Consider the following 13,216-nt stretch of genomic DNA (forward strand, 5'->3'; position numbering starts at 1 on the left):
ATATATATATATATATATATATTTGTTCTGTTCTTTCTCAGAAAGAGTCATGGGAGAGGAATGGAAAGGGTACTACTGCCAATAGGAAAGGAGATAATGTTTTTGAGGTTGTGCTTCAAAGCCAATTTATCTCATTGGAAAATGCTGCTGTAATTTGTCAATTTAAATGATGAGATCCTCAAATCACTTTCTTTCTCTGTCTTTGCCCTTTTTTTTTTCCCTACTCTACTGTGGGCCTAACTCACCAGATGACACCCACACTTCCTTGCTTGTTAAATCCCTCTTTTCTCTTTTACATTCATTGTTGAAAATGATGCCTCTCTGAATCAGCTTTGAATAGTAACCATCATTGAGAATTTAATTGTTGCTTATAAATCTTTGGATGATTCATTTAACCTTTCCTGATTTAGTCTGTCTCACAGTAAAACTGATAAGTAATTGACTTCAAATCTTACCGTATTTTTTATAAATTGATGATAATTTCAATTATACGATACATGTAAAGTACAATACATCTTTTAATATGAAAAAAATAACAATTTATTTATCTTTGAATTTTCCTTTTTTTTTTAAATATAAAAAATGATAAATTGATCTATAAATCAGGAAAAAAAATGGGACATATTTTCTTTTACTTAAACATAGCTGAACAAAATGAGGTCATTAAATGAAATTAAGAAGGGTTGCTTTTACTGATATCTTGTAAGTTGAGGTTAATTTCGAATGTATGATTCATGTGAAATATAATGCATCTTGCTCAAATACGAAAAAATGGAGAGTCTATCTATCTCCGAATTTTCTTTTGTATACAACAATGGTAAACTGGTCAATGAAGGAAGAAAAAAAATGTGGGTCATGTTACAGCAGGCTTGTTATTAGCTGTATGAAAATGGGGTCGTTAAAAGGAATCTTCTCAGGTTGTACACTGCAAAAATTTAATGACAAATGCAATAAAAATGGCCAATTTCTAAATAAAACATGATATCTGTCTTGAGAGAGCTGCTCGTCCACGTGAAAGTGTTTCTCTTATCAAGTGAAAGAACAAAGGAAAATGAAACAGAAATTGAGGCAACCAATTTATATGCATTAAGCTTGATGTTTGTCCAAAAATATGTTAAACACCCTTTGGCCTTCCTATTCTTCATGTGAGCATTTGTCAATGTCGGACCACTGTTAGCTATTAATTCCAACAGGAAAAAATGGGGTTTTCTCTGTTAATGTATATGAAGCAGAAAATTCAATTCCAGGATGAATCTGCCTCACATCAAATGTTATTGAAGAAGAGAATTGGCAAATGGTCAACTTCCTTGGAAGGAATAATAAATTGGGTTGTGGTAATGAGTCAAAGTTCCTCTAGGAATAGGCAAGGTGGAGTACTTATCAATCAGCAGGATTGCAAACTGGAAAGCAATAAGCATTGAATTCAATGCTCCAAGTTATTGGCAGTGGCATCATAACTATACCATATGTTGAAAAACTTGTAAACTCCTTGCTCTTTATTAGACTAATTCACAGTGCCAATGCTTTTCTGACATCACCCAGCATAAAAACCAAAGAGTTTTGGTATGTCAAAGTTAGGCTGGATGGTGGATACTGAATCTAAGTAGCAGTAAGTACACTGACTTGAGAGGAGCCAAAGCTTAATGCTCTCTCCTTCTGAGATTTATTTGCACTGTATTTTTTTTTTTCCAAGCCCCTCTGGCATGACTTTTAACCACAAAACGGCAGCTGATACTCCTTGGGCGTCTGTCCTAATTTGGTGCAAATCCTCGTTGGAATCTCTCAACCTCTCTTTCTCTCTCTCTCTGTCTCTCTCTTGCTTATCTACACAAAACACAACCTGTCCTAGAGGGTCAGTTTCATGTTCACTATTCTTAAACTGGTAAACTATCATCAACCACTACCATTACTCTCCTTCTAAACCACTCTTATTGCCAATAATCTGCCTCTTCTTCCCTTTCTTTAGTCTCCACCACATTTTTGCCAACATTATTATCCCCACATAATGCATTAATTTGATTTCTCTCCTTATTTTTTGAACGTTGTAGGCAGACCCCACAATAATGGCTCCCTTTTTCTGATGGAATTCTAGCCTGTACGTCTTTGAGACTTCAGTCTGGTCTCTGGAGTCTCCTCTGAAATGGGTTTGCTCAAGGTGTCTTGTGTGCTTTTGCTTAGTTTGGTCTTTTCAGCATTGTGTTTCCAAGGGAATTGTGATGGTTCAGAGTTCTCAGTGAAGTTCTTAAAGGCACCTCATGCATTCTCTCACCTAAGCTCAGCCAAATTTGTCTTTGAAGTTTTGGGAGGTGGCAATGGAACTTGCTCAGAGTGTAGCATCACTTGCAAGGTTTGGTTTGTTAGTGACACTGCTTGCTACATTTGCTCATTAACAGTTCTTGGTTATTCTCTCTCTCCTAGTTAAATTGTTCAACTTCTTTTCAATGCTTTAGAATCTAATATTGGCAAAGTTGCACAGAAACTAAGTAGCATTACCTTGTTTGAATTATTCTACCCCTTTTTTTTTTTGTTCAAGTTTCTACTGGTCCTCTCTACTATACCGGAACTAAAGAAACTGCTCATGATTTTGACCCATTTAGTCAAGAATTTATTGAGAATTCTTTTTCGGATTGGTAACTCCTTTTCTATGATGCCATGAATGCAGCTGGATTATGGCTCTGCTTCAGACTGTGGAGCTAGAATGATTTTGTACTCAGGCTTGCAGGATGGAAACCACACATTTGGGGTCTGCATAAATGGCTCTCAAGGAGCTGGCTGCAGTATCTATAACTGGACTGTTGGTTAAGAAACCTTACTTTATCCTTTATAAGTTGTAATCCTCTTTTCTCCTATCTACAACAAGTCACTTACATAATCAACTTTGCTCATACCATAAAAGTCTTCGAACGAGTCCTCTTCCAACGCATTGTGCAATGCACCAGAAATGTATCAGCTTGAAATGTTTTGCAAAGTCATCTTTGGATTTCTGAACTCCCAATCTTTTATGCACCAGAGCTTTTTCCAACTTTAGTGTCTTTGTATTTTTGCTTTAATATCATTCTTCTCAATTCTTTTTGTTTCTTCTTCTGAAGACATTCAACGGGACTTCCTGCTATATGCATGAATTGCTGTTTGTGTAAAAGACCGTGTTTGCTTACTGTAAATCTTGCAGAAACTGCAGCTATCATTCTTCTGATATTTAACTCAAGTTTGCACATGTTGCCAATTATAGTGGATTTGGTTCCTGTCTAGTCCTTTCCTAAGGCCAATTCTACCTTACTTTTGCAGACACAGTCCCTCCCACAGCATATGTAACCTCATCGGCACCTTTCACAAATGCTCTAAATGTTTCTGTAAATATTTCTTTCACTGAATCTTGTCCTGGTGGAGGAGGTTTCAGATGTTCATCTGTAAATGATTGCAATGTGAGTACGTGCTTAAATTCTTTTAAATTTACTGGTGTTGTTCATAACTGCAGAACCTGGGGTAACCCCTTTGTTTTCCATCTACTGAAGTTTGGTTAGTTGATCGACAGCAATGTATGATCACAACGTTGTCAAGAGTGTTTTCTGCGATGTTGTGATGTGTCTTTTAATGATTTTCATTGTCATTTTTTCTCTTAAGATCAGTCATTAGTCTTTGATGTCAGTTTATGCACAAATTAGAGACCAAATTCTAACTAAGAAGTCTTCATATCCTTGCAGCTGCTTGTTTATGGTGCTGGCCAAGTTGTACCCTCATCACTCGTTATTCTGGAGCCAAACCTCAAATATTCCCTTTTGGTGACCATATCATCTGCTGCTCAGTATGGACGATTGGTATTGGTAATGGACAGGAATTTTTGTACTGATTCTGCTGGGAACACATTTACTAGATCAGCAAATTCAAGTTTTCTTGTGCATTTTGGTGAGTGTTCTTGTTTGTTTATTCTCATACTAATTATCATCGTATGCTCGATAAAATTCCTTCAAAAGTAATCTCCGTTTCAATCTTTAAATATGGTTATAAGTTATATAAAAGCTTCTCTAAAGTTGCTCATCTTTTTTATCTCACTTAAAGTTCAGATTATCTCCTTTCCAGTAGGAAGTTATTGGAAAGATCTTTAACATTTTGTAGTTATATAAGAATACTTTCACATTAAATGATGGGATCATTGTATAAATTTCTTTGAAATATGGTTGTTAGTAGCCAGAGAAAAGAATGTTAGAAACTGGTCAAGTCTGTCCTTTGCCATGTTGGACAATGAAAATTCTATCAAGTATTACTTGGCTGCTTTGAGTGTTCTTTTGTCCCCATTTTTTTCAGTTTGAGATGTATTTACTCATAAATTGTTGACATGTTCTAACCCTAACTTGATGCTTGTGGCTGGTTGTGTTTCACAGATAGAAGAAGTGTATTTGTTGATCTGAGGACTCATGTTCCTGAGAAATTGCTTCAAGTTGATGGCGAAATTAGAACAGTGCGGGCAACTAATAATCATAATAACTTGAAGGTGTACCTATACTTCTCAGCACCTATTCTCAATTCATCAGCTGAGATTCTAAGTTCTCTGAACATAAGTGAGGGTAGCCTTCTTCCTATCAGTGGAGAACATCACGGGAATCGCAGATTCGGCTTTCTGGTTAGTCAGTCAGTTCTATAGTTTTCACTCGTCATTGCTGTACAAAGAGGTTTTGCCTTTGGTTTATCTATTTAATGTTCTCAAGTCATTTCATTGTTTCCTTCCAGGTTGCTAATATGTCTGATATTTCTATAGTAACAATAAGCCTCACTCCAAACTCTACAATAAGCAGACAGGGGACTCCTGTTTCTCCTGTTGCACCAGTTACTTTCCTATATGGTACAAGCTACATCTCTAAGAGAAGTTATAAAGAAATTCACATCTCATAGGGGATAAATTTTACTTTCAGTGTTTCCCCTATTCTCTTTAAAATTGATAATATTTCCAGTAAGAAGAAGATTCTAATATTCCATGGTGTTAAATCATTATATGTTGGATACTAGATGCATTAAATGCCTTCTGACATGGACATAGATGTGATCTTCAGATTCTCAGGGGACTGCTGTTAGATTAAGCACAACATCTCACATGAGGACACGAGAACACAATATCCCGATTTCCATAAAATTCATGAAGCCGGTTTTTGGGTTTAACTCGTCTTTGATATCCATCTCAGGAGGGCGTTTGCAGAGGCAAGTAATTTCTCATTACCAACCTCTATTTGGCTAGTCTATGTAGGAAGATAAACTGCAGCTCAGAATTCAAGAGGCTGATTTTGTTTTCCCTGCTTTGATGCATTCCAGCTTCCATGAAATCAGTAGAAGCATATATGCTGCAGAAATAAGAGCAGATGATGATGTTGTTTCTGTCAATATCCCTGAAAATGTAACTGGGGATGTTGCTGGAAATAAAAATTTGGCATCTAATGTTCTCCAAGTGAGGCACTGTAAGGATCTTTTCCCACTTTTCCTAGTTAATTGATGTGAGAAGATTCCAAGTCCTTGATGTTTGTTATACCAACTATATGCAGATTCTATACCTGTAATTTCTTCTGTGATTTCCATCTTTGCAACTGCTGCTTTTTTGTTGACTTGTTTTGCTGCGGGGATTCTCACCATGTCAACTGCAAGCCTTCAATCCGTTGGGGCATTTTCAAGACCGTCTTCATCTTTGTCATCTGACCCTGCAAGGATACTCTTTGTATGATACCAAACTCATCAGAACTCTTTATTTTATTTCAAGAACTTAACGAATCTCTCTTATATGATGAACATACATAAGATTTCATGCAACATTTCTAATGCCTTTGACTAGTCATACAATTTTTGATTAAGCTTCATGAACCTCAGACCAACAAAAAGTTTCATGAATGGATTGTGGAGATCGTTCAACAGTGATGTTTTCTCATTATCAAGTAAAAGTATAAAAACAACAGTTACAAACAATTCCATTCTCTTGCTTTTCTTTTTCTGCAGAGAAGTGCATGCCACATTCAGGTTTTTGCACTGTCTAGGTGGTTGGCAGCCACATTGCCAGTTGAGTATTATGAATTTGCGAGGAGTTTAGAGTGGAGCATTCCTTATTTTAGTCTCCCATGGGAAACTGGGCACGTTCAACCTGTCATGATGGGTTCAAGCCCCAGCGACAGTTCGAATTCTTTTTTTTCCCGAGCATATGATTGGGAAATATCCAATAGTTTTCAACCAAAACAAGAGGAATTCAAAGTGGCTGCTAATGTATATGGTTCACCACTTAGTGCAATGGAATACAGATCATTTTTTGAGGTCAGAAATCACTTATTCCTCATGAAAAAGCTCCTACCTTTACATTGAACACCATTTAAGTAAAAGAGGTGTATTTTATGTGAGCAGAACCAAAGCATGAAACCAGAAGCAGATTATATTTTGGATAAGCTGCATTCAAATGGGTACGTTGTCAGCATATACCTTCTTTTGTCTTTCCAACGAACTCTTCTATTGCTAAATGGATCTTGCAGACAGAATAATGCTGAAACAATTGACATGAGTTTAATAGTTTCCTGCAAGCATATAGACAAAGTATAAAGTTCAAAGTTGACAGTTTCCTGCAAGCATATGGTCAACACCACGTCATCACGGTCAATGCCATTGTCAGAATTTCTAACAGAGACAACCTGAAGGTGTTAATGATTGGTCAAACATCAACAATTTTTGAGTGTACAAGAACTCAATTCATACAAGTTATAGTAAAAGGATTAAATTCAACATTTTTGTAAAGCACAGATACTAAATGTCAACAAAGATTATAGAATTTCATGTATATTTCTCTACTTTTCTGGAAACTGAAAATTATCTTAGTAATTATAAAAATGCTGATTTTGGTAGCAATGGCCAATGATGGATGTGTGTGTGTGTGTGTGTGTGTGTCTATATATATATATATATATATATGTATATATGTATGCATGCAAGTATGCATTTTGAATACTTCTTACAAAGGTTAAAGTACTAACAATGTATATCCATAATATATCCTGTTTTTCTCATCTGTGTAGGTGGAGGGATTTTGATAGAAGCTTGTTCTGGTTAGCTGTAATTGGTGGCAGTTTGGTACTGCTGCATGTTTTTCTCTATTTCATTCTGAAGTGCAAGAGGAGAGATTTTGAAAAGCAGGGGAGTTATGGAGCACTAATATTTCCTAGATTTGAGATATTTCTAGGAATTCTTGCACTTCCTTGTATCTGCCAGGCTTCCGCTGCTCTAGTTGGAGGTATCTTAAACATCAAAATGTTTCCCTTAACTATGAGCAAAGTTAAGCATTCATGGATAAATAAATGATTTCAACAAGAAAAAAAAAACTCCTGAAATTATGTTCATCTGTTGTAAAGGATTTAAGTTAAGGTGGTGCACAACATGGAGAGAGTTATAGTTATAAGTAAAAGGAATAGTTGGAATTTCTTATAAATTTGTTGGAAAAGCTTGCTGATTTTCCCTCTGCTACATGGTTATATATTCCTTTACTGCATGTCTACATCATAGCAATGGCCAAAGCAGATCTTGAGAAACATGAAAATGTTTTTCCATTGATACAGACTGTGAAAATTCCTGTTTAGACATCTTTACTCATTTGAAAACCATTTGACTGAGACATTACCTTTTCCAACTCTTGTGTTTCAAGGAGGAACGCCTTCAGGAGTTGTAGTTGGGATTCTGCTGCTGGGTGTTGTGGCTTTCGTACTGCTGTCACTGCTATTGTTCCTGTCTGTCGGAATCACACTTGGAAAGCTGCTTCAATACAAGGAAGTCCATCGAGAAGGCCAGCAGTTTCACTGGTATCAAGATATCATCAGAGTGACTCTTGGTCCTGGTAAACGAGGCCAGTGGACTTGGAAAAAGGAAGCCAACTCCGTCCACCTAACCATGTTAGGCCCTCTGTTCGAAGATTTGAGAGGTCCTCCAAAATACATGGTCTCGCAGATATCTGGTAGCAATCCTAGCAGACAGGGTGACCGTATCATTGCTTCTGATGATGAAACTGAAGATGCTGAAGCACCTTTCATTCAGAAGTTGTTTGGGATACTCAGAATATACTACACACTGCTAGAATCTGTGAAACGAGTTTCTCTGGGAGTTTTGGCCGGTGCCTACTTGAATAACTGGTCATCTAAAACTCCAGTAGTTATCTTGTTATGCATTACCTCTTTTCAGCTCTTCTTCCTTGTTCTTAAGAAGCCTTTCATTAAGAAAAAGGTACAGTTGGTTGAAATCATCTCTCTTTCCTGTGAAGTGGGTATGTTTGCAACTTGTTTTGTTCTCTTGGACAAGGAATTTTCAGCTGGGGGTGAGACTAAAATTGGAATCTTCATGCTTATGTTATTCCTATTTGGATTCTTGGCACAAATGATTGCTGAATGGTATGCTTTGTATGAACAAACAAAGCAACTAGACACTGCTGGGAACACTTTCCTGACGGGTTTGAAAATAGCTTCAATTGGATTTCTCCTGTATTTCATCCCTCAGAAATTGATGAAAAGCTTTGAAAGTAAATTCCCAGTATTTCAAAGTGGGGGTGAAGTCACAGCGGATACAGGTGTTCCTTCTGACAGGATGAGGAGTACTTCTGGGAGCAGGAGCTCTGGCACACCAGAGAAACCATGGCCAAAACAACTAAGGGAAATGGCAAAGGCTAGCTTTAGTAAAGATGGAAGCAAAGTTCCAACTGATCCTTCAAGCAGTGGAACCAAATGGAGTGGGTTCTGGGGGACAAAAAGGAGTGGGAGCTCTTCTGTAAGTTCCTCTTCGGATATGAAGTCAAAGTCGAAAGGGTTGTACAAAGACTTAGAAGCCATTTTTGCATCCAAATGATGCCTATACATCCCCAAAAACAGGAAGAAAACTTGAGTTTTATTCAGAGTTTGTCTAACCTTCCAGCAGAGGAATGGAGAGCTGAGACAGCTACCTCTTGAAACTATGCAATTGGTAATTCAAAATTGGGAAAATGTTCCGAATCATAGCTTTATAGGAATACTATCATGGCTTCCTGTGGCTTCTGCGCAGACACAAAACCCCATTGTTTAGTTTTACCATTTATGGATATTGACGTTCCAGTAATATAATTCTTTCTAATGCTTTGAAATTGCTGATGCACCTGACTTTATTGTTTATCAAGCATTCAACATGGTAACAAAAACCAATGCTAGTCCTGACAAAAAAGAAAGAATTTTCCCTTTGACAAATTTGCATGCATACATAAAGCATAGCTAGTTAAACCTGGAAGTGAGAGTTTGGACAGAGGTGATATCAATGCCCTTTAAGTTGATGATCTTCAAGTGCAAAGCCCTCTCATTTTCCCTTTTTTTTTTTTCTCGTCTTGCAGAAGCTGGCCAGGTGGTGCAGCCATTTGCTGCCACCAATGGTGCATGTAAATGGACCTTGAGACACCTGGTCTCAGCTTTGGCTCTACACAGCTACACGTTTAAACCACCAGGAAACAAGATGAAGAGCCAGGTGATCCGGCGTTGTTGCAATTCAAGCCAAAAAACCAAAAATGAAAGAAAAGAAAAAACAAACCCCATCTCTAGGAATGGCACTAAAGAAGGTCGAGGAGATTGTTTTCTCCAACCCTGTCGTTGTCTTCAGGTACCCAAATTTGTTTTGGACAAGAAAACTAGATTATTATTAAATAAAGAATAATACAAATAAAAAATAATTATAATTTAAAATTAATATAAAAAAACTTACCGTAAAATTATAAAAGTTGATGCAAAAATTTATAAAATTAAAATAAATAAATTTACAATTTTAATATAAATATATAAAAATTAACTTAACAAGTAATAATAATAAATTTTATTAAATTAATTAATTAAATATAAATTTAATAAAAAAATATTTTTATAATTTAAAATAAAAAATTAAATTAAAAATTAAATAATTTTAAAAATAAAAAATATAAATTTTAAAATTATCTATGTTATTATCTTAAAATAGATAAATTTAAAAATTATATATGTTGTTACTTGGTGACCTGTTATGCAAAATTTTTTTTTTTTAAATTACAGTAAGATTCGAGTTATTGTAGCGTTCACCATAAGCATCACGCCTATCCGCTCACCTCTTTCTCGGGCAGAAGCAGCCTGACCAGCTGGAGACCCCATGCCCTGCCACCAAACTATTATATGAAACCTGATCTTGAGAATTGAGACACCTGGTCTCATCTTTGGCTTCATATAGCACTCACCCGCATAGCCAAAAAACAACAGAACATCTTATATAAACCATGGGCTCTTTGTTCAGTTCAAGCAAGAAAAGCAAAGAGGAAATCCAAATGGCACGTGACAAGGTCAAGCAGATTGTTTCCTCCAACCCAGTTGTTGTTTTCAGGTATTGGGTAAAGGGTAGAATTAAAATTCCAATTTTTTATTTTGTGGGGTTGGATTAACAATGAACGCTGCAGGTGGTAGGGTTAATGTTTGCTTATGGTGTTTGATTAATGAGGGGATTCTAATTCTGAACTTGCTTCTTTTTGCAGTAAAACCTATTGTGGTTATTGCAATAGGGTCAAGCAGCTGTTTACACAGTTAGGAGCTTCTTACAAAACTATTGAATTGAATCAAGAAAGTGGGGGAACTCTTTGTTTGTTAAAACAATGAATTAACTAGTTTGCAGTAAAATTTTGTTTAGCATTCAATATGTACTCAGGAAATTATGTGAGTTTGTGTTTTTGAAAGGTGATGGGGATGATATGCAAGCAGCTCTGCTGGAGTGGACAGGGCAGAGGACGGTGCCTAATGTGTTCATTGGAGGAATACAAATTGGTGGCTGTGATTGTAAGCCTCAATTTCTTCAACCACCCTTTAATTGTTGTCATCTTGCCTTTGGAAAATGTGAAATTGAATTGCACTAAATATGGATATTGTTCCCTACTATATTAGTTATGACCTTTAATTCTTAATCCTGAATTTCAGAGTCATGACCCATTTGTAAGAAGTTGATTTACATTACATTTTCCTGATTAAAGAGATGAAGAAATGTAAAAGGTAGTGTTAATTTGGGTTATATACATGATAAATTTTCTGTTTCTGTTTCTCCTTTCAATCATTGCAGCTGTTGTGGCCAAGCATCAAGCAGGTCAGCTTGTGAACCTTCTCACAAATGCTGGTGCTGTTACTGTGAGCGCCTGAGATTGAAGTGTTTGGGACGAAACTCTGCTGCAGAGAGTTGCAAACCTTTTGTTTCCAATGTAACTAGAGTATACTTTGTCAATGCTTTGCAATTGATGATACTTGTACTTAAATGGTGTAATAACGATATGAAACTGCTACAGACTTTGTTTGGTTCTTGGTAATCTTCTGATTTTCTTGACTCTACATGCTGAAACAAGTAGATTTGGTGCTGCAGTTGTTAATTTGGACAATTTCTGGATACATACTCGGGTTTTTTTTAAGTTTTTTATTGTAAGCAGAAAAGACCGACAGACATTGGACTAATGACAGCTGCTAGATCATAAGCAGAAAAGAACCAGACATTGATCTGATGACGGTTAAATTTTTGTGAAGGCTAAAAGCTTGTTTGGGAATAAATGATCATAGTATAAGACTTTTTTAAAGATTTAAGCCCAATATAAAACTGTTCCAGTTCAATGGGTTCCAAAGAAATTGTTCTAAATTTTGACCAAACACTATATTCTTATACGAGTAACTACCATAAGAGCTTTTACAGATGAACAACAGTCAAAGCAGTGAAACAGGACAGAAGCCAAACGGCTTGAGGTGCTTTCTTCTCCCATACAATGTCTTGCAACTGAAATTCATGTGTTGGGCAAAATGGGAACAAGAGATACTTGCAGAATACATAGTTGAGGCCAAGATAAAGACTCAAGAGCATAAATGTATCTATGATTACAAGCATGCATTTTCTTCTTCTTATATTCAAATGTTTCACTGTTTCAGGATGATCCCATCAAGTCCTTTGAAGTTCAGAGGAGCTAGCTTCCAATCCTTCCACATGGAAACACCGTTCTAATGTAGTAGAAAGAAATCCCAAATTTTCAAAAGCATTTCCAGGTTCTTGAGCTTTTTATTGAATGTTTAGCTAAAACTTCCAGAGTTTTCTTGTACTAGAGCTTTTGCTTTCATGTTCTGCATTGAATAAGAGAAGATATCAGAGAAGTTCAATCCAACCCCATCTGTAAAGGTACATATGCGCAAAGTAGGTTTCACTTACGTTTGAGATGTCTATCCATGAACTAAGGGTGTTGAGAGCTTTTCCTGATAATTGTGTTTCACGAGCCAAACTTACTCCTTCAGCAAGCGACTTCACACAGCCACTGACTAGGAGAGCCCCTGCTGCATTAAGGATCTGATAGATGGCTATTGTATTAGAATTCTTTCATGATTACAGACATGGCATGCACATCTGCACGTGCACATACATACCGCACAGAGAACAAAGAAAGAAAGGAAATGGTTTGGGGTGGAAATAGCTTACAAGTGCATCCGCAATGGGGCCTCTTTCCCCTGCCAATATGCGCTTCAATACATCAGCATTGTATTCCGGGCCGCCACCTCGCAGGTCATCTAAAGTACAACGAGAAATGCCAAATTCCACTGTCCAACAGACATTTTCATGTTCTTAGCCTTTTAAAGTGTAAACATAGCATTGTAAAATCTGTTCTGCTATTAGTATTCAATACACAATGATATTTATTACATCCATCCAGGACTCAGCTTCACTTCAGTAGTACAACTACTCTCTAATCTCAACGAAGGATGAAGAAATCATGAATTACTAACAACATCTTACATGGATCAAATGAAAATTTTTCAATTTTTTCTGGAGTGACATCAAGAACTTGCCCGGGCCCTGTGTACATATGTCAAGAGATTGTAATGATTTAGGCCTTAAAATAGGAATAAGAAAGTAAAAAATTGCAAGTAAAGTCGACATCATGGATGACAGTCCAAGGGGAAGAAGGAACAAGATGAATCTTACCAAGGGGACTCATTTCATCTAAACCCTCTGAGTGAACAACTAATGCTCGTTTCATGCCAAATCGTTGTAGTGCGTTAGCCATTTTGAGGACCTATCTCAAACAGTAACAACTCATCTCAGTGTTGAATTAATGGAGCAAACTATCAAATTACATACCAATGCAAATGCTTTACTATAAATCGAATGCTTTTTTGCAAGAATGAGAGTTAAGTAGAAGATCACATATGGTAGAACCATTACATGAAAA

The 13,216-nt window shown here is 36.5% G+C and overlaps 3 protein-coding genes across 6 annotated transcripts in view; 2 read left to right on the forward strand and 1 right to left on the reverse strand.

Annotated features, from left to right (window-relative positions):
* The first annotated feature begins 1,700 nt into the window (after window positions 1–1,700).
* On the forward strand, window positions 1,701–9,109 carry LOC110422431 (uncharacterized). 4 transcript variants are annotated; one of them, XM_021436325.1, is made up of 14 exons: window positions 1,701–1,882; window positions 2,049–2,347; window positions 2,663–2,798; window positions 3,286–3,422; window positions 3,702–3,903; window positions 4,380–4,618; window positions 4,726–4,837; window positions 5,046–5,190; window positions 5,302–5,444; window positions 5,529–5,698; window positions 5,974–6,282; window positions 6,370–6,425; window positions 7,032–7,246; window positions 7,655–9,109. In XM_021436325.1, exons 2-14 carry the CDS (start codon window positions 2,141–2,143, stop codon window positions 8,839–8,841), a joined length of 3,258 nt encoding a protein of 1,085 aa, XP_021292000.1. In that variant the 5' UTR covers window positions 1,701–1,882; window positions 2,049–2,140; the 3' UTR covers window positions 8,842–9,109. The 4 variants fall into 4 exon arrangements, with proteins under 4 accessions (XP_021292000.1, XP_021292002.1, XP_021292003.1 ...); XM_021436327.2 differs by lacking the exons at window positions 1,701–1,882; window positions 2,049–2,347 and having other exon boundaries at window positions 2,661–2,794; XM_021436328.2 differs by lacking the exons at window positions 1,701–1,882; window positions 2,049–2,347 and having other exon boundaries at window positions 2,674–2,830; window positions 3,286–3,426.
* Window positions 9,110–10,031: 922 nt separating this feature from the next.
* On the forward strand, window positions 10,032–11,315 carry GRXC1 (Thioredoxin superfamily protein). Its single transcript, XM_021436331.2, has 4 exons — window positions 10,032–10,359; window positions 10,508–10,596; window positions 10,707–10,805; window positions 11,083–11,315. The coding sequence occupies exons 1-4, from the start codon at window positions 10,256–10,258 to the stop codon at window positions 11,157–11,159; spliced, it is 369 nt and encodes a 122-aa protein (XP_021292006.1). The 5' UTR covers window positions 10,032–10,255; the 3' UTR covers window positions 11,160–11,315.
* A 158-nt stretch (window positions 11,316–11,473) lies between these two features.
* Window positions 11,474–13,216, reverse strand: part of LOC110422433 (tryptophan biosynthesis 1) — a 5,318-nt gene continuing 3,575 nt past the window's right edge. The window contains exons 6-10 of the mRNA XM_021436329.1: window positions 12,970–13,060; window positions 12,781–12,840; window positions 12,466–12,584; window positions 12,202–12,336; window positions 11,474–12,116 (exon numbers count right to left, since the gene is read on the reverse strand). Of these exons, the coding sequence (XP_021292004.1) occupies window positions 12,066–12,116; window positions 12,202–12,336; window positions 12,466–12,584; window positions 12,781–12,840; window positions 12,970–13,060 (456 nt within the window). The 3' untranslated portion in view covers window positions 11,474–12,065. The remainder of the gene's footprint in view (window positions 12,117–12,201; window positions 12,337–12,465; window positions 12,585–12,780; window positions 12,841–12,969; window positions 13,061–13,216) is intronic.

Source organism: Theobroma umbraticum, unplaced genomic scaffold, assembly GCF_002168275.2.
Source record: "Theobroma umbraticum cultivar Fairchild unplaced genomic scaffold, ASM216827v3 scaffold_146.0, whole genome shotgun sequence".
Lineage (NCBI taxonomy): Eukaryota > Viridiplantae > Streptophyta > Magnoliopsida > Malvales > Malvaceae > Theobroma > Theobroma umbraticum.